We start from the raw sequence: 18356 nt of genomic DNA, 5'->3' as shown, positions 1-18356 counted from the left end.
GGAACATTCCACAACTATTAAGCTGTATTTTTTTCTAATGCTGAAATTCAGCCTGCGCTTTACTTCACTTGAATGCAGAGTTTTGTTTTCCAAGGCCTCAAAATATTAGGGCATGATTGCAGTTTTGCCCCAGTGGCTGAACTTGGGGGTGCCTTTACAACAATTAAACTATACATACTTGGGCATACTGGCTGTCTTGTTTACTAGCTGTGTTTCCAGATGCTACTAAACCACATTTACCGTGATGCGTTTGGGGGCTTTATTTTTTTTAAGCAGGGCGACCAGCTGTTTTGATCATGACCATGATTATTCACCCCCAAAAGAGCAATTGACTTTGCCGAAATAGGCCCTTGGACAAGCAGTGAACTCTGGAGCCTGTGGTCTCCGACTCTTTCAACAAACCCAAAACTTGGTGGCGGAGATTGGGGAAGAGGTGGACAGAGGTGATTCACCTATTCACCATCTGACATTTCATCTGGAAGAGCTCACTAATCTCAACAGTGAGGTCGCTGGAGGATACAAATAGCATTGGTTAGGAATAAAAGATCTCCTTCATCTTCCATGCACAATCAGCGCATTTTTAAAAAGCTCTTAGGGTGGAGGTAAGAGAGACACTGCGGTAGAGGACCACCGCTTTCATGCTTTTTAAAAATTGCAGAGATTAAATGTGGGGTGGCAGGCTAGCCCGATCTAACTCCATGGTGAGGCAGGAAAACCGCTTTATGCCCACATTCTTCAACAACGTGCCAGCCTACTCTAACGTAATTACAATCCTCTAAAGCTTCTACAGTGTATCAATTTTCATCCCCTGGCTGCTTTCAAGTAAATAATGACAGCTCTCTGCTAGATCCAGATTACGACCAAAGTCCCCCGCAGTCATAGTCTGTGCATACTGATGAAGGGGCCAGGAGAACGATGTAAAACCGGCATCATTTGAATGGACACCCATCTTAGCACAGAAAGCGGAGCTACCACCCAAATCAACCTATACCAGTGTAGCACCATTAACCAGGACTGGGAGGTATTTTGCCGCAAGCCCCCTAAAAAAATAAAACATAGGGTGACTATCACATCTGGTTCTCTGTTGCAGAAGAAACCAATAGCAAGAGCGGTGACCACCAAGGTTCTAACCTTCCACCCTTAGAGATGAATTTCTGTTTTAAAGCAGACACACAGTCAGACGGGATAAGGAGCAAAGGCTGGCCAATTTTCTATACAATTATGTTTACTGCCTAGTCTGAATTTATAGATTCATCAAGCTTGGAGCAGTGATAAATAATGAAATATGTCTGGCATTAATAATGCACACAGTAGTAAATCAGAAAGATGAGTCAAAGTTGTTTCCATAAGATTGCTTTTTAAATGTATGGTCATTGTCGAACTACTAAAATTCCAAAGACAAAACAGCACATGCCACAGTATTCAGTTTAAAAAGCATATACAAATGAATATTGATAACAATACTTTTTAGAGCTAATTTTTTTGCCATTTTATATTCCTTTACAATAAATATTAATATGAACATTGGTATGTAAACTCATGTGTACAGGATTGTACACACATCATTCAAGGACCTAAAATTTTAATTTCTTTCATGATCATTTTGAACTCAAGAGGAAGGCGTTGATTTTGTAAGGCAGTATATTAATTGTATACCATCAATAGTAATACTAAATCATATACTGACACTTGAAGGTAAACAAGTCTGGTCATTATGATTGTATAGTTTACTTAGATGTTCTATTAGTGATACAAGCTGTGGGTTTCCACCTAGCTGTTCAATTTCTCTATAGGCTTCTGATTCAAGTGTTCTCAAGGTTAGCCTGGTATACTCGAAAGAGCCCACCTTTTCAAGATAATCCACACAATATTTTTTTATATCTACATTTTCTGTTCGTTGCCGAAGGATGTTTTGCACTTGAGTACTTTCTGGTCTTGACCATATTGCATGTATAGTAGGAAAAGAAAACTTGCCCTCTGTTAAATCTTCACAGAAACTTTTGTTCTCACTGTATTCTTTAGAGTTTAAATTGGCATAATCATCCCTTATTTGGAAAAAAAGGCCAAGAGCGTTAAGAAGGGGCTTCAAATCCCTTTTATAGCTTGAGAATAATTGCATTAGGCCGACAGCCAAACCAAAAAGTCCTCCTGTCTTCTTCAAGACCATAGTCTTATACTGAGCTTCGGTTGGGCATGTGTAGGTATCTCTCCAGTAAATATCCAAACCTTGTCCTTGGTGCAGTTCAAGCAACTGCTCGGTGAATACTTTCACAGCGTCTGGGTGACCGAGAGTCAAAACTTTTTGAAGACCAAGGAAATAAACATAATTTGCTGAATTTATTACAGATGGAATGCCATAGATGCTGTGGGCCACAGGAAAGCCCCGTCGTAACTTCGAGTTGTCTTCAATGTCATCTATCAACAAACTGGCATTGTGGAGCATTTCGGTCACTTCGATGATTATCTAAAAGTAAAGTCAAGTTTCAGAAACAAGAACATCAAATTCTTCACACAAAGTTTGCGACAAATATGAACATAACAATTTAATGTTAATTTTCAGTTTGTTAATTCCATTTAATTTAACCCCCCCAAAAATCGGAAAATTGCACATCATAAGAAAATATGTTTTTCACAAATAAAGAAAAAACAAACGCACTTCATTTCAAACACTGGGTGAGTCTAGGCCCATCAAGTTTGCAAAATAATTAGAGGGGGGAACAATGTGAAACGATTACATACATAGAGTTTTCCACGATCTCCTTCCCAGCTCTGCAAAACCTTTAAAGTTAAGGAATATCTAGCCAGGCAACAGTCATTGCCAATACAGAGATCTGGTTTCAGGAGGAGCCTGTCAACCCAGTAAAGACTGAATGCTCAAACTAAAATATAAACTACTCAAGGGGATCTTGTTGTACAATCCTCTGCAAAGTGTTCTTTATATGCACATTACTTAACTTTAGCCCTCGCAACTTTCTTTTCTCTTACCATTCTCATTCCCAAGATCCACTGTAGACAAATCCAAGTGCCCGCTTCCTCCCACAATCTTATCCTCAATTGTCTAGTAAACAGCAAAATCTCATCTGCTGGGAGTTCAAGTAGTCAAGTATGCATCCACACTATCTTCTAAATGACAAAACCACAAACGGCCTACTCTTTTCCTGATCCGAGGTCTGCTCCAACTGACTGCAGCACCATCTATCTTGTCAATTTTTGCTTCACCAATTAATAGCTGAATGACACATAGGACAAGGATGCCAATTTAGTCTGGCGGGTCAAGCTATTGCTAGTGATCAAGGTTTTTCCAGAGTATATCTTATTAAGTCGTCTCAAGGCTGTCACCACAGAAAAAGCACACGTTTTCCTTTCACTAATTAGTGGTACCCAATTCAACTTCTAGTCTACCAAGATCACAGGTGGTAATAACCACAAACTATCCCCATTATATATGAGATCAGATGGCAGACCACTTTTTCTCCCATGTGCCCTAGGATGCCAAATTTACAATGCTCATATGGTTGGTTTTATTTCAAATAATTAGAAATAGTTTGGGTCTTTTCAGTATCTAATCCATCCTCGAGATGGAAAGTTTGAAAAGGGAGGTGCCACAACACATTCCTCAGTGCCAGCCACACACACTACTCACCTTGTAACATGTTCTACCAAGCGCAACCACACGGCTGCCATTGTGTCATGCTAAAGTTCATTTAGTGGTATAAGCACCAAGTACCCGATAGGGGATCAGATTAATTAAAACATCCAGTCCATCACTTTTTAAACCTAGCAGAAAAGCAGCTTTAGTTGTTTCGCCAGGGTCACGTTTTCCCAAAACAATTTCCATGAAATTATATTTAATACATACACACATACATACTAAGACGGGGAGGTGTTGCTTGCAAAAACCTTCATCCATTGGTCTGATCTAAACCATTCACATTTTGTGTCCGCCCAACACAGACTACAAAATGAGGGCAAGCCAGCCATCTTCAGTCTTTGGCTCTCTTCAGTGAGAGTTATGAGATTTAGCTTTTAAACATGTGGACTTCCTTGGTTGACAAAGTAATGTTGGACTGTAAAGCACCTAGTGGGTTAGATTATTTGAAGCATTCAATTCACCATTTTTGTTTTACTTCGGTCGTGCCAGAGATTGTTTCCTGGCATATAACCAGTTCCTTCAGGATGCAACCACCACTGCAAAGTCCTTTTAACACTCTGGTGATCCACACCAACAAGGACTCTCACTTTCAGTAGTTCATCAATGAGGGGTACCTATGCAAGTATGTAGGTGATTTATAAAGCGCAACTTTTACTCCGAAGAGTGTCCTGGCGCAATAGCTACAAAGCTGTCTGCAGGAAGGAAAGGAGAAGAGTCTAAGTGGAGGAGAAGAGCTATGTCACACCCCTTTTTTCAGTAAGGACACTCAGAGGGATTCCAAGGATCACAGTCTGAATTGTGAGAAGACAATCAAGTGTCTAAGTGGTACCTATGGGGACAGTATGCAAGTCACTACAAAGGTAATCCGCCTCGAATGTAGCAAGATGAAAGATACAAGGTACAGAAAACAATGGGCAACTAACATTAAAGGCAGGGGTCTGGCCTCAGATGGTATCAACTAAAGGTGGTGTCTCACCTGGAAATGCGGAGAGAATTTACATAGATGGCACTCCACACAATACAAGTTTCCTAAGCAATTTGAATCCCAGGCAGACAGGACACTCTGGTCTATTATAAACACTCCCATCAAAGGGCCCTTGCAGCAGCCTCGGGTAGGGGAGCCTAGAAGTTCATGCTGCAAGTTTGAGTCAATTCTCTACCCATGACTTCCTTCTACTCATGCCCAAATAAGATGTTTTGTTTCCTCATTTCTGGAGCCTATACCTGGCTCTTAAAGAAGGGTTACAGAAAAGAGTTCTCTACCACATACCTACTCTTGATAAAAAGAGCTACAGGTAGCGTGGACAACCAGCTATATCAGAGCGGATTACTTCAATGGGAAGCAACATTAAAAACTACAACAAATCTTTGGGAGGACTTGTGACAAGTCCTATGTGCAAGAAAGCATACCAGGTTTGCCAGATCGATGAAGCAAGGAGGCACATGAGTATTGCCACAGAGTCTTCAAACAAATCTACATGCAGCATATTGGGTTATCATATGGCAAAGTCTTCGGAATTAATGTGAATTGTAGATCTTCCTGAGAAATGTAAAATTAAAGTGGTTTATATTTGTCACCTTTCATGGCCATAGGGCATCTCCGAAGTTTGATCCTTCCGGAGCAGAGAATGTTATGCCAAACCCAGAGAAATGTGTAAATTTAGTTCAAGTGGTGCCAGATTCTCTTCTGTAGGCAGGAAAAAGCGATTGATAACTTTTCCCACGGTGAGTTGTGAAAGTACAAATCCATTTGTGAAAGGCACCTACCAGCACTTTGAAAGGTGGACAATAAGCGTTAAGAACAGAAGCTTCACTTGATGAATATTTGCGGCTGTGAAAGGCTTCTGGAGATTTGCCACTCTAAGTGACAAGAGCAGCAATCAGGTAGCAAGTATGGCCCACAGTTGTCCATGAGGTTTAGACTCTAACCAGTGAGATCGAGCAATTCTCACCTATGTGAGACTTTTGGGGAATTCCCAGTCTGGGAGTTGGCCCCAAGGGCCTGAAAATTCCCTCCGTTACCTGATGCGCAAAGTATACCACTAAGCTTTCTCGGATTGCCTTGATTGTGTACTTGAATCTCTGCAGCTTCTACAGAACTTTCCTCTGAAGGCCCAGGCGATGTTCCAACTAGATCTAAAGAGAACTCTATTATCTAGGTAGATGACACAAAGATAATCAACTCACACTGAGAAGATGTCTCATCTATATTACAACATTTCTGTAGCATATCCATGTCTCAGAAAAGAAAAAAAAAAAAAAAACTTCGGCTCATGGATCTCTTCCTCTATGGTCGCCAACAGTGTTCTAGTCATCTGCCAGACCGACACAGGACTTGCCAGGGTTCACCTGGGTGTAGATACAGTGTATTTGAATCTAATGTAATACAAATGCTACACTATCCAAACTCACACCATAACATGCTAAGTTTGTAAGACTGACAACAGTCTTAGTGAAAAGAAGAAATGCCCAGGGATCAACGATGAAAGTCTTCTACTTTCCCAGTTATGTGGGATGCGTTCCTCATCTAAATATGGCAATGCTTGATGTTCTGCATACATTTTTGGGGTATACTGTTTGGAAAATGTTATTAAAAAACGTGTTGTGTCATCAGTGATTAAATCTTAGTTTTCAAACGGCATTGGCAATAAGTGTATACAAATTTCATAAACACATAGCTTGAAAAGCGGAGGAAAACACTTTTACACAATACAAATACCTGGGTTTTGTCTTCTGGAACATTGAGCCAATGGTTAAAGGCTTGTGAAAGCTTGGTCCTTACTTGCTTCCCTGAAAAACAGCAGATTTACCTCATTTAGTGAAGCTACTGTAGTAAATCCAGTTATGAAAAAAACAAAATGTTCTAAATTCTAAACATGAAGACCCTATACTGAACCTGGGATGCACATAATTTTTTTAAAGTCTGAATTTTCTTTGATCAAGATTCATTTTTTGCATGTGATATTAGATAAATGCATGTACAAAAGAAACCTACTGTAAAAAGAACAAGTTACTTACCTTTGGTAACGTTCTTTCTGTTGGTTGTTCCAACTGCAGAATCTGTACCTTTTGGATATTTCCAAGCACTAGACCAGAAGACAGCTGCTGAATGCAGGGAGGTAGCGGCATCAGAGCCCAAACCCCTACTTTCTCAAGTTTGGATGTGACCGCATAGAGCTGCATATTGGTGCCCCACATTCGAGCGAACATCAGCCCATTCATATAAAGTTTCAACATTCTCCGGCGCAGAGCGACAAAAAAAAGGAGGAAATGACAGTCTGAAATCTAGCTTAGAACCTTCTTACCTAGCAAAAAAGAAGAAAAAAACCTCCCTCCTCCCCCCCCCCCCCCCCGAAAAGTATCCACCAGAAGAGCATTGTAAGTAACTTGCTCTTGTGATGGTTACCTTGTAAATCAATACCAAAGCAGTGCTCTCACAAGCTAGTGGATGGGAGTCATGCCTAGGATGTCCTACAGTACAGAATGAGCTAAATGGCCTCTGTGGACCTGAAAGTAGGTAAAGTAATGCCTGGTGAAGATATGGTGTGCACTCAAAACTGTAATGCATCTAGGCAAAGCCGTTGTAGCAGCCTTTTCCCTGATGAAATGAGTGTGAAGACCACCTGGAAATTTCCTTTCAAACAAAGCTTAGCACAGCAAAGGGCAACTCACCTTGACAAGATCAGTTTCTAGACCCCTTTTCCGCTTATTAACTAGTGAAGCCAACAAAAAGTTGATTATCAACACAGTGATCCTTTTTCCTATCAATATAGTAATCAATAGCCCACTTAGGATTCAGCCGGTGAAGCCTCTCCACCTCTTTAGAGGGATGTGGAAGGGAAAAGAATGCAAGGAGCATAATACACTACCCCATATGAAAGGGTGACATCAGTTTTAGGAGAATCTAACTTATCGGAAAAAAGATGGTATATGGAATCTGGACATACAATTCCTAAACTACAGTGACAAGATGAGCAGAAGTGAAGGCAATAAGAAATACTTTTTTTAAATAGAAGTTTTATGGTTACATAAACAATCAACATACTGAAACACAGCCATAGTCATCACATCCTGAGGAAATGCATTACATCAAATTACAGATCTACTGGGAAAAATGAGCTACAAGGGAGGCTCTATATGGTTTGAAACATATTTTACAGCTCCTCGTCATCTATCACTCCAGAAGAGGTAAGCAGAGGCTTACTCTGTACAGTTACTCAGAATCCCCTTTAGTGATCATGTCCAGCAATGAAGAACCACTTTCTTTGCACGACAGTCGCCATGTAGATGAGCTTCTCCTTTACGGTCTTCTGCTCATTTCCTGTCAAATAAATATCAAGTTGTAATAAAACTGTAAAAAAAAACACAAAAAAAAAAACGAATCATTGTCATCATTAATATTTCCACAACATGCTTGAACATATTATAGGATGTGTTCTACTTACTCTACAATGAAGAATATTGCCATTCACATATCCCATCCATAGTGGCAGGAACACATTACCTAGGATGAGTGGGTAGGATAATCTTTGCCGCAAAGTCCTTCATAAAACTGAAACTTTCCTTTTCGATTGCGAGGAAATTTTGTAAATATTGTCAGGACCAGAGGCGAGGATTATGCAGGTTTAAAGCTTACTTGCTAACAAAGAGGCAATGTCCACAACGGGTTTGAAGTAAAACCTCTTAAATGTGGACTCAGAGGACAAGTCGGTCACATTCATAATGTCCTCCGGGCTTGCACCAACTGAGAACGCTTTAGAAGCCATTGCTTCCCTGGCTGAATGTGCTCTGAAAAAATGTCAATGCCTGCCTCCTGCATGACCGAGCGAACCCATCTCGCTATGGTGGGTGATGAAACCACTTTCGAAGGTTTCCTTAAGGCAATCAGATGTTGCTGTTTTCCAAATGGGTCCGAATTCCTCAGTAGCCCTCTCTTAGGCCTTCATGCATTCCACCGCACACAATTTGGAACAGTCTGCAAAGGCAGGGTGGGAGATCACTCTTGTATGTGTTTTAGTAGGCCGAGATATGGTGAAGGTGACGCCGTCTGGTGTGTACATTCTACCTGCGAGCATCAGTGCTCAGACATAAGCTAACCGTCTGCAGGACACCATGTACAGTAACAAAGCCAATTTAACATAATTAATTCAGGCTATTTCTTATTCGGAGACCATTACAGGAAAGAACGCAGTCGACATCCCATAGAGCAGAATACATTAGTTCAGGAAGAAGAGATAGTCTGAAACCTCAAAAGTTTACAGACCAATGGAGGTTGCCCTACCAACAGATCTTCCATCAGTAAGTCACCAGCTGATATAGCCGACCTGAAAGTATTTACTGACATGCAAGTCATATCTTAGAGAGCCAATTCTGCCAGGAAATTCAAACAATGAACCATGCCAGATTCCATGGGATACAGGTGTCATTGAAGGAACCAACCCTGCCATTGTTTCCAAGATGAACAATATATTTTAGAGGTACTCTCCGCCCATGCCTTAAGAATTCGTTTTTGATCTTTGGTCTGAAAGTCCTTGGACTTTCCATTTCTTCCTCTAATGCTCCATGCCATCAGAGGTAATCCCCTTTCCTGAATCACTGGATGTGCAATGCCCTCTGGATTTCTCATAATGTGAAGATCTTGGGGGAGACCGATTGGAGAATCTCAGGAAAGTGGCAAAAGAACTGGGAACAATGCTTGCAATCTCCAGATCGAGGTTAGTAGGACTAAGTCTGCCATCTGTCTCCTGACTCGCGCCGACACACTCATTATCATCGCAAACAGAGGGAGGGCATAGCCCTGTTCTGGACTAAAATCCTTTCGGGGGAAATCCATTGCCAAAGCTCCGAGATCTGGTCTCCAGATATTGATCTATCCTGAATGCAAAAAGGTCTATGGAAAAGGACCGAAACCTTGTTCGGATTAGCAAACACCGGCAGAACCAGTCGCCACACACTTGAATTCTCTGAGATATCTGGAATTCTAGTCTGCCACGCTGTTGGTATGTTCCTGGAAGGTACTCCGCCACCACTGATATGTGATTGGAAAGGCAAAACTACCAGAACTCCTGCATATTCTGCATGAGTATGTTCGACTTGGTGCCTCCCAGATAGTTCATATCCTGCACCGCCGATATATTGACCATCCTTAGAAGCACACAGCATTTGGCTCTGTTCCTGGTCCAGCATCTGATCGCACAGGGGCCAGCCGGGAGCTCTAGACAACGGATATGCAGATGTTTTGCAAGCTGGCATCAGATTCTATAATAATGTCTAGGCCAGAACCGAAGATCGCTCTTCTATTCCACGCTTCCAGATGTCCCAACCACCATTTAATCTCCTCCTGGGCCTTTTCCGAGAGTAGTACCAGTTGTGAATAAGAGTCCCTTCCAAACGTGGAATGCCTGGATGTGCTGCTGTAGTGTAAAGGCCCTGGGAAGATTGCCTAAATAAGGGACAAGAGGCCCACAATCCGGGCCAGTTTGCAAAGCGAGGATCTGAATCTGGCCAGGACTCTATGCAGCTCCTGGGGAATTGTTATATTTCATATTGGTAGCCTAATATACGTTTAGAGAACATCGTACTCTTTCCCTACATCATCTACCCCCTTCATTTCATATGAACGAGCCTTATAAGGACAGAATGCCTTATAGGGACAGAATGCCTTTTAAGGACTGAACGCCTTTTAAGGACCGACGCCTTCTAAGGACTAAACCTTTCAGCTAGTTCTATGACGAGGGTGGGTTCTGCCCGAATGATATTGCTGAGACGTCATCCTTAGCACATATGAATAATTTATGAGTACACTCTCCAGGGGGGCATACTTCACCTCTCCTATCTACGCACAAAGGGTTCATCCCCAACGTCATCCTCATACTGAACAATGGGTAACATAAGCACATAAGACTATATAAATACAGTACCTCTTGCTATCAGTAGGCAGGAGGGGAACAGAGACTTCAAGGCCAACACACTGACCAGAGACGCTGCGGCTCTGGCATGCCATCGCTCCAGCTGACAGTGGTCTAACTATCCCTGACGGGGTGTCCAACTCAAGTTCAGGACAAAGTCCCACACTCTCACTATTCAGGTATGGAGGTTCGACTATATCCTAGCGGGATTCTTGGCTCTTAGATTCTAGACTATTAGGCTCCTAGGTTTAGTAGCTCTTTCGCACTTACTTACATGCTAGGTACACTCCGGTACATCCAGACAGGCATCTTGGGAGTACGCACTTTATTTTCTAAATACATTTTATATTCTTGTATGTGTTCATGACTATTATAAAATGGTAGAACAATACTATTCCTTTTTATTCACTGTACTTTTGGTTCTATATCTCTGCTACTGTGTTACAGTTGTAGCAGCACATTTGTTTTACATGAGAAGAACAACGGTACAATAAATTCTTATTGTAAACACGCCAGACTGTTTCTTCTGTACATCTCTCTGAGAGCAAAACAAGCGAGTGACTGGGTGAAAAGTAGTTCATGGTTTTCACGAGTCTGAGGTTATTGTGTTTTGAGGTTGCAAAAACGAATCTCTCTGATAACAGGAGATTCTAGAAGCACTACGAGCTAGCTAATGCAAAAACAGGCTAACATATTCGGCAGGGTGAACAGAGTCAATCTGCCACCAGACCCACAGTTTGTTATCCGCAAATGCGTAGGTCCTGCATGAAGGGTACTATTGAAACTACACTACAGAATCTTGAATATCTTTTTGTTGGGCAAGCTCAGAGAAGTCTGCACCAAATCCATCATGATACCCAGGAACTGTATCCTCTGTGACGGCGACATCTGTCTTCGAGACTGATCTCGAGCCCCAGGTTTCTAGAAGGGAGACAGTCATTGGCAGGTGTCTTGTAAACACCTATGGCAATTGGTCCATCAGGAGGATTTCGTCCAAAAAGATGAGTCGTATGCCTGAGCCTGGAGGATTTCTGGGAGGACTTCCATCATTGGTCTGTGGACCTTTGTAAAGCACCAAGGTGCTGAAGATAGACCAAATAGGAGTGATTTGAACTCGAAGATCTGGTGGCGCCATGTGAACTGAAGAAAACGCAAGTGGGATTTGAAAAAAGTAATGACCAAGTAGACATCTTCGAGGTCCAGTCAGACTAGCCAATCTCCTTGGTGTAAAATGTCACTGAGGAGGTGAATGCCCTCCCTTCTTGTCAACCAGGAATATATTGTTGAGGAACCCGTTGGGATGGGGTGATGACCTGACAATGGCATTTTTGTCTAGCAGAGTTGTTACCTCATGGTCTACGATGCACATCGATCAGTGGATAAGGTATAAAGGCACCATGGACGGCCTAGCTCTTTATCCCCGTCTGACAAGGGGTGAGTGGTCAATCATGGAAGGGGGGGGCACCCACCAGTGGGTCAGAAGTGCTAGGAGAGAGGTCTGTAGCTTGGTTCTCCCCAGCATTTTGTCCTTTGGCCAGGAATGCCGTTTTTAGGCGGTCAAAAGCCTCCCCTTCATACATAATGGGCTTAAATGCCTTATATGTGGCCCAGGCAACGTTTGTCTGCGTCTTTTAAACTCTACGAGGGCTAGTGATTAGAGCTGTGGTCAGGATCCGAGTGTTCAAGTGGCAGCACTGTGATTGGGAACCCTGCACAGTGAATTCCTAAGGGCAGAGCCTGGGCCACACCCATAAACAGTAATAGTACTGACCCCTGAGGGACGTCTCGCTGCAGGCTCCTGGGGGCTGGGTCTGCCAGTCATGTGAATTGGCCGTTGCCAACATCCAGAGCGGGCGCCAAGGTCAAGGACCGTTGGTTTCTCTGCTACAGAGCTGCTGAGGAGGGCACTGTTCCTTGGCAGAGAGACTGTAAGCAGAGTTGAAAGCGCAGCGCCCCTATGCAGTCAGAGGACTGCAGCGCCGAAGCGCTGCCACTGCGCAGTTCTCCTCAGCCACACAGCGATTACAAAGCCCGATCCTGCAGTGTATCAAGCCAAAAAGACAGTTGAATCCTAAATGAAAGTAAAAAAAGGACAAGCAAAGCAAAAAAGCATGCAGGTTTCAACCACATATATTGAGAGAAAAGAAATGGCACTTATCTGCTGCTGGAGCTGCAAAGAAAGGGGAGGAACAGGAAACGGCCTTACCTCTTCATAGACGCTGATTGGCTGCAGTGTTTGGTTTATTTTCCTATGAGATTCGGGAAATGTAGTTAATGCTGTTGGTTATTTAAAGCTGCTGGAGATAAATGAAAAAGAAAGTTATGCATAATCCTCACCTCCAGTCCTGACAGAATTTGGGAAAAGTCTGAAAACACTGGGAGCAGAACTCTGGATCTGCTTACAGGAGTCTGCAAAAAGAGGAACGGCTGCTATTCTACATGGTGGAACCTATATGCAGCCCTCAGCCGTTACATTGAAGCCATAACAAAGTTATCGAAGGGAACCACAATGCCATTAGGCAGCATGAGAGAGCTGTTGCAGTTTTCCAGATCCAGTCGGAACATATTTTATTTATTTATAAAGTTTTGTATAGCGCTAAAATGACCTTAGTGGGTATCAGAGCGCTTTACATTACATTAGATGGAAACATGAGAAAGTTGAATGGGTAATATACATACAGTCGGTTAACAAGGTAGGCAGGGGTAGATTAGAGAACATAATGTGATATAAATAAAGAATGCGTTAAAGTCTTAGTATGTGAACTTGTTTGTTAGAAACATTTTCACTTCTTTTTTGAAGGAGGAGGAAGAGATTCTGCGTAAATCTGGTGGCAAGGAGTTCCATATCTTCGGTGCGATACCAGAGAAGGCTTTGCAGCACGTTCTCTTTTTGTGGAAGGTCTGTGGTTTCAATAGTAGTGATCTTGCGCTGCTAGAAGATCTGCAGCCTCCTGAAAGCTCTAGCTTTTGTGCCAAGTAAGTAGGGGTTTTGAGATGAAGGGCTTTATGAGTCATGCAGGCGATCTTTAGTTGTATTCTTGCCTCATAGGGGAGCCAGTTCAAGGCTCTTAAGGTCGGAGGGTGATTTAAAAAGGTGAGGAACCAACAACTAGAAATAACAGTCTGCAGCAGGTTATGATGGGCGGAAGCAACACAGATTCAACAGAATTTTTTTCCATCAGCTGTCTACATTATAATTTACAGCTCCATCACAAGGGCATATGAAGTAGGTGTAGTAATCACGCTACATATAGTCGATGTAATGTACAGCGTTTATTAACTGTCTGTCTCCACAGCTTCCAGGAACCAACTGGTCCACCTGGTGATTTAAAGCACAACACTCCATCACCATGACACTGACATCAAAGTGATCATGGAGAAAGGAATGTGCATAGAATATACAACAAGATAGAGAAGAGACTACTACAACATCTCCCATCCCTTTACAACATCCAAAACACATGAAGAATAAAAAATGAAACATGCGAGACAAACATACAACAAAAATAACAATAAAATAATACTTCCTAAATGTAGAGAAAAAGCAAATATAAGAAATACATAGCAAATAAAAATCACTTAAACACAGATAACTTAAACTAAAGATCTAAACGATTAGGTGGAACACTAGTTCTATTGCTTCTCCGAGGAGGAACATATTTCAGCACATAAGACTCTTTCCTCTGTTCCACCCTTTCCTTCGGAGAAACTCTAACCTTGGATTGAACTTGCCTCAAATTACCTGACTCTAAACCCAACTGTGTCACCACCTTCACTGGTACCTTATATACTCTAGAGAGGTTCCACCAATTTTTCCCATTAACTCTTATGGCAAAACGTGAAATGGCATCTACTCTAATTGGTGGACCAAACTTAGATAATCCCTTAGGAACATGCAAAGGAGATTTTATCCTGACCCAGTCTCCCACCTTAACCCTGGGCTTAGAAAGATCTCCAACATCCACCAAAGATTCAGAGACTGTACTGCGCTCACCTTCCTTGTTGTCTCTATTTCCGACATCCTTTGTCGACACCTCCCATTTTTTCATCCAAGCTGGGCACATATGAAAAGAAGCCTCCCTCCCTCTCAACAAAGCAAAAGGACTCGAACCAGTTACAGTACTTGGAGTCGTCCGATGAGCCCACAGCATACTCTGCACCGCCTCCCTGATGTCCACCTTACCCGAAACAGCCCACTGAATACATTCCACCAACACCCTGTTATTGCGCTCAATGAAACCATTGGCTTGAGGATGATATAACGCCACACGTCGATGCACAATGCCTGACTGAGTCAAAAAATCAGACATTTCCTTCGAAGTAAACTGCACTCCATTGTCTGAAACTATTTCTCTGGGAAATCCCTCTCTACCAAAAAGAGCCTGAAGAAACCTAATAACCTCTCTCGAATTGGGATTAGACATAAAATGTACTTCCCACCACTTACTGAAATAGTCAGCAACCACCAAAGCGAACTTATATTTGTTAGGCAAAATGGTGAATGGACCCACAAAATCTATGGCCAATTTTAACCACGGACCTTTCAATATGCTGTAACGGCGGCGATGTAACTTTGATCACCTTATCACTCGTACAGCACGTCATACACATTTCAACAACGTCATTTATTTGGCGATCCATAGAAGGCCACCAGTAAACCGCCCTAATCCTTTTTTTTTGTGTTAGTCTGACCTAAATGTCCTTCATGACCATACTCAACAATGCGACTCCTGAGAGACACTGGGGGAACGAACTTATCTCCCCGCATAATCATTCCACCATCCTCCACCGAAAGTTCATCGGCAGCTTTTGCAAAAGGATGAAGGTCAGGATCTAGATGCTTTTCTTTAGGCCAGCCCAAAACTATGAGCTCTCTCACTTTAAGTAAATCATCAGACTCCATCCCACGAAACCAATCATGTTCTGAAAAGGCTCCCGTACAACAAGCATCCACAACCGCAATAATACACCCATCCGTTATGTCAAGATCACACCCATCCTTCTTCAGAGGTGGAGGTGACCTCGAAAGATAGTCAGCCCTTGTGTTTCTCTCACCAGGTATATGTGCAACCAGAAAATTGTACTGCAACAATTTAGCACTCAACCTAGCAATCCTAGGCGTGTGATCCCTTACAACTTTGCCTTCTAAAATAGGAATTAAAGGTTTATGGTCCGTCAAAAGTCTAAAAGTCTTTCCCCAGAGAAAACATTTAAACCGCTCAACCGCCCAGCAACACGCTAAGAGTTCTCTCTCAATGACAGAGTAATTTTTTTCACTTGGTCTTAGAGCTCTGGACGCAAACCCCACCGTGTACTCCTTCCCTTCTTTGATCTGAGAAATCATACTACCCAGACCCTCAAGGCTGGAATCCACCGATACTGTGCACTGATGTACAGGATCAAAAGGAGTAAGAATTTGACATGAAGCCAACTCTTTTTTGATCTGCGTGAATTCATTTTGACACAAGTCACTCCAAACAAAAACTGTCCTTTTCCTAAGTAACTCCCTCATGTGAGCTGTTTTCCCAGCAAAATTAGGAATGAACTTCGCATAGAATTCGCACATTCCCAAAAACGAAGACACCTGATCTCTAGACCCAGGGCATGGAGCATCAGATATTGCATCAATCAAACCTTCTCTAGGCACAATACCCTCACCGGAAATACGATGACCCAAATATTCTATTGACTCCACCCCAAAAGTGCATTTAAGCTTATTAGCCACGATCCCTTTAATTTCAAGGCGTTCTAAAACCTTAGAAACATTTTCATCATGTTCAACTTTGTCTTTTCCAGCCACTAAGATATCGTCTTGAAACACCACTGTTTGGAACCCCATCCAACACCTTTTCCATAATCCGCTGAAAAACTGCAGCGGCCGAGGCCAACCCAAAAGGCATTCTCCAAAACTGAAATGTCCTAACAGGAGACACAAAAGCGGTTAAATGTTTGGAATTATGGTCCAGTTCAATTTGATGATAGGCTGAAGCTAAGTCTATCTTGGAAAACCACTTAGCTCCAGCAAACTTAGAAAGGATATCATCTATCCGGGGAAGTGGATGAGAATCCACCCAAATCTCTCTATTGAGACTGCGCAAGTCAATGTATACCCTAAGACTGCCATTCTTCTTCCTGGCGACGACCAAAGGACTCAATCAAAGAGACGACTCAATTGGTTCGATTACTCCATTCTCACACATTCTCTTAAGCTCAGCAGAGAGGTCATCCCTGATGCTAAAGGGTACATTCCTTAATTTATGCTTCACTGGTGAAGCTCCCTCTTTCACTTTAATATGTTTGAACCCTGTGATGCGCCCTAAACTGTCGCCAAAAACTCTAGGAAACCTTTTAGACCAAAAAACCAAACTCATCAGTAGGGCTCATCATGCACAATGGAAACCTGCTCCAAGGTACCGGGTCTAAGAGTCATACCGAACAGTCCTTGATGGTACCACCCCAAAATGTTCAGTCCTTTTTTCGCCACATAGACTTTCCCTTGAATACACTTATCCTTGAATATCAAAGAAGTTTCAAAGAATCCTCTCAAATCAATACGTCTCCCTTCGTAGGAAACCGCACTTCTGTCAGGAGGATTGAGAGGCTTGTCCCCCCAAGTTTCTTCAAAGAGAACTTCTGTTATCATGGTCATTCTGGCGCCCGAATCAACTAACAGTTTCAAACACTTTCCGTCTACAAGAATGTCAATAACGGGGTCAACACAATCTTCCAATTCATCCTTCACAACCACAACAAAATCAGTTAGAGAACTAACAACAGCATCATAAACATCTTGTCTGGTTCCTTCTGCATATACCACATTCACACACCCACGAGAGATACACATTTTGGCAAAATAACCTGGTTTTCCACACTTTCGACAAGCAACATTTTTAGCTGGACACACTCGTGCATCAGGGAAATGAGAAGGAAACCCACACTTATTGCACAGGTTCCTTGCATAACCACTTTTCTTCCCTGATTTGTTTGGAACAAACTTACTCGGAGGAAGTCTAGTACTCCTCTGTTCATTATTAACTTTGTATTTATCATTAGAATCTTTTGAGTCTCTGTCCTCGCGGTGTTCTTTTAGAATACTTATAGTATTTTTCTCTGGTTTGAGTTCTTTTGAGGATTTCTCCGACAACTCTACACTTTTTACGATCCCAATTGTTTCTTCTAGAGAGGGTTTTTTTTAAGGTAAGCAGTTTTTGCTGAACCTTCCTATGATGGCAATGAACTACAATCTGATCACGAATTAACTGGGAACAAAAGTGTTCGAATTCACACTCAGACGCTAAGATGCGTAATGCCGCTACATAGGATACAATACTTTCCCCACTTTCTTGTTCCCTAGTAAAAAACTCTAGATACCACTAGACTACTCTCTACATCAAACTGAATTTCTAACATTCTCACGGCTTGGTCGTATTCATTCAGAACTTCTTCTCCTACTACTACAGGTATAGGAGGTAAGTGTTCTAATACAGCTTGACCTTCAAAGCCTAAATTATGTTCTAAAATGAACCTTTTCCTTTCAGCACTGAATCTTGAACCCCCTATTGCTCCAAGATATTTCTCAAACGCCCTGTGCCATATTTTCCATTTAACTGGCGGATCCCCTGGAAGCTGTAAAAAAGGAGGAGGGGCTTGTACATTTTGCATGTTGAAATATGGTAGAACTCTGCACAACAAAATGAATTAAAACAATACTGCGGTTCTTAAATAGAACTATCCCCCTGTTCTCTTGTGAGATGATCAAAACACCGAAGATAAATATTTCACAATAACAAAAAAAA

General features: G+C 42.1%; 1 protein-coding gene across 6 annotated transcripts in view; it reads right to left on the bottom strand.

The window, feature by feature from the left end:
- Nucleotides 1-1337: 1337 nt before the first annotated feature.
- Nucleotides 1338-18356, bottom strand: part of LOC146776191 (geranylgeranyl pyrophosphate synthase) — a 306512-nt gene continuing 289493 nt past the window's right edge. For all 6 annotated transcript variants that reach the window (XM_085639866.1, XM_085639867.1, XM_085639868.1 and 3 more), the window contains 2 exons: nucleotides 6372-6442; nucleotides 1338-2464 (listed from right to left, as the gene is read on the bottom strand). In XM_085639866.1, coding sequence (XP_085495992.1) covers nucleotides 1676-2464; nucleotides 6372-6442 — 860 coding nt within the window. In that variant the 3' untranslated portion in view covers nucleotides 1338-1675. The remainder of the gene's footprint in view (nucleotides 2465-6371; nucleotides 6443-18356) is intronic.

This window comes from Triturus cristatus, chromosome 12, assembly GCF_964204655.1.
Source record: "Triturus cristatus chromosome 12, aTriCri1.1, whole genome shotgun sequence".
NCBI classification, from domain to species: Eukaryota; Metazoa; Chordata; class Amphibia; order Caudata; family Salamandridae; genus Triturus; species Triturus cristatus.
This window is presented reverse-complemented; position numbering and strand designations above follow the sequence as displayed.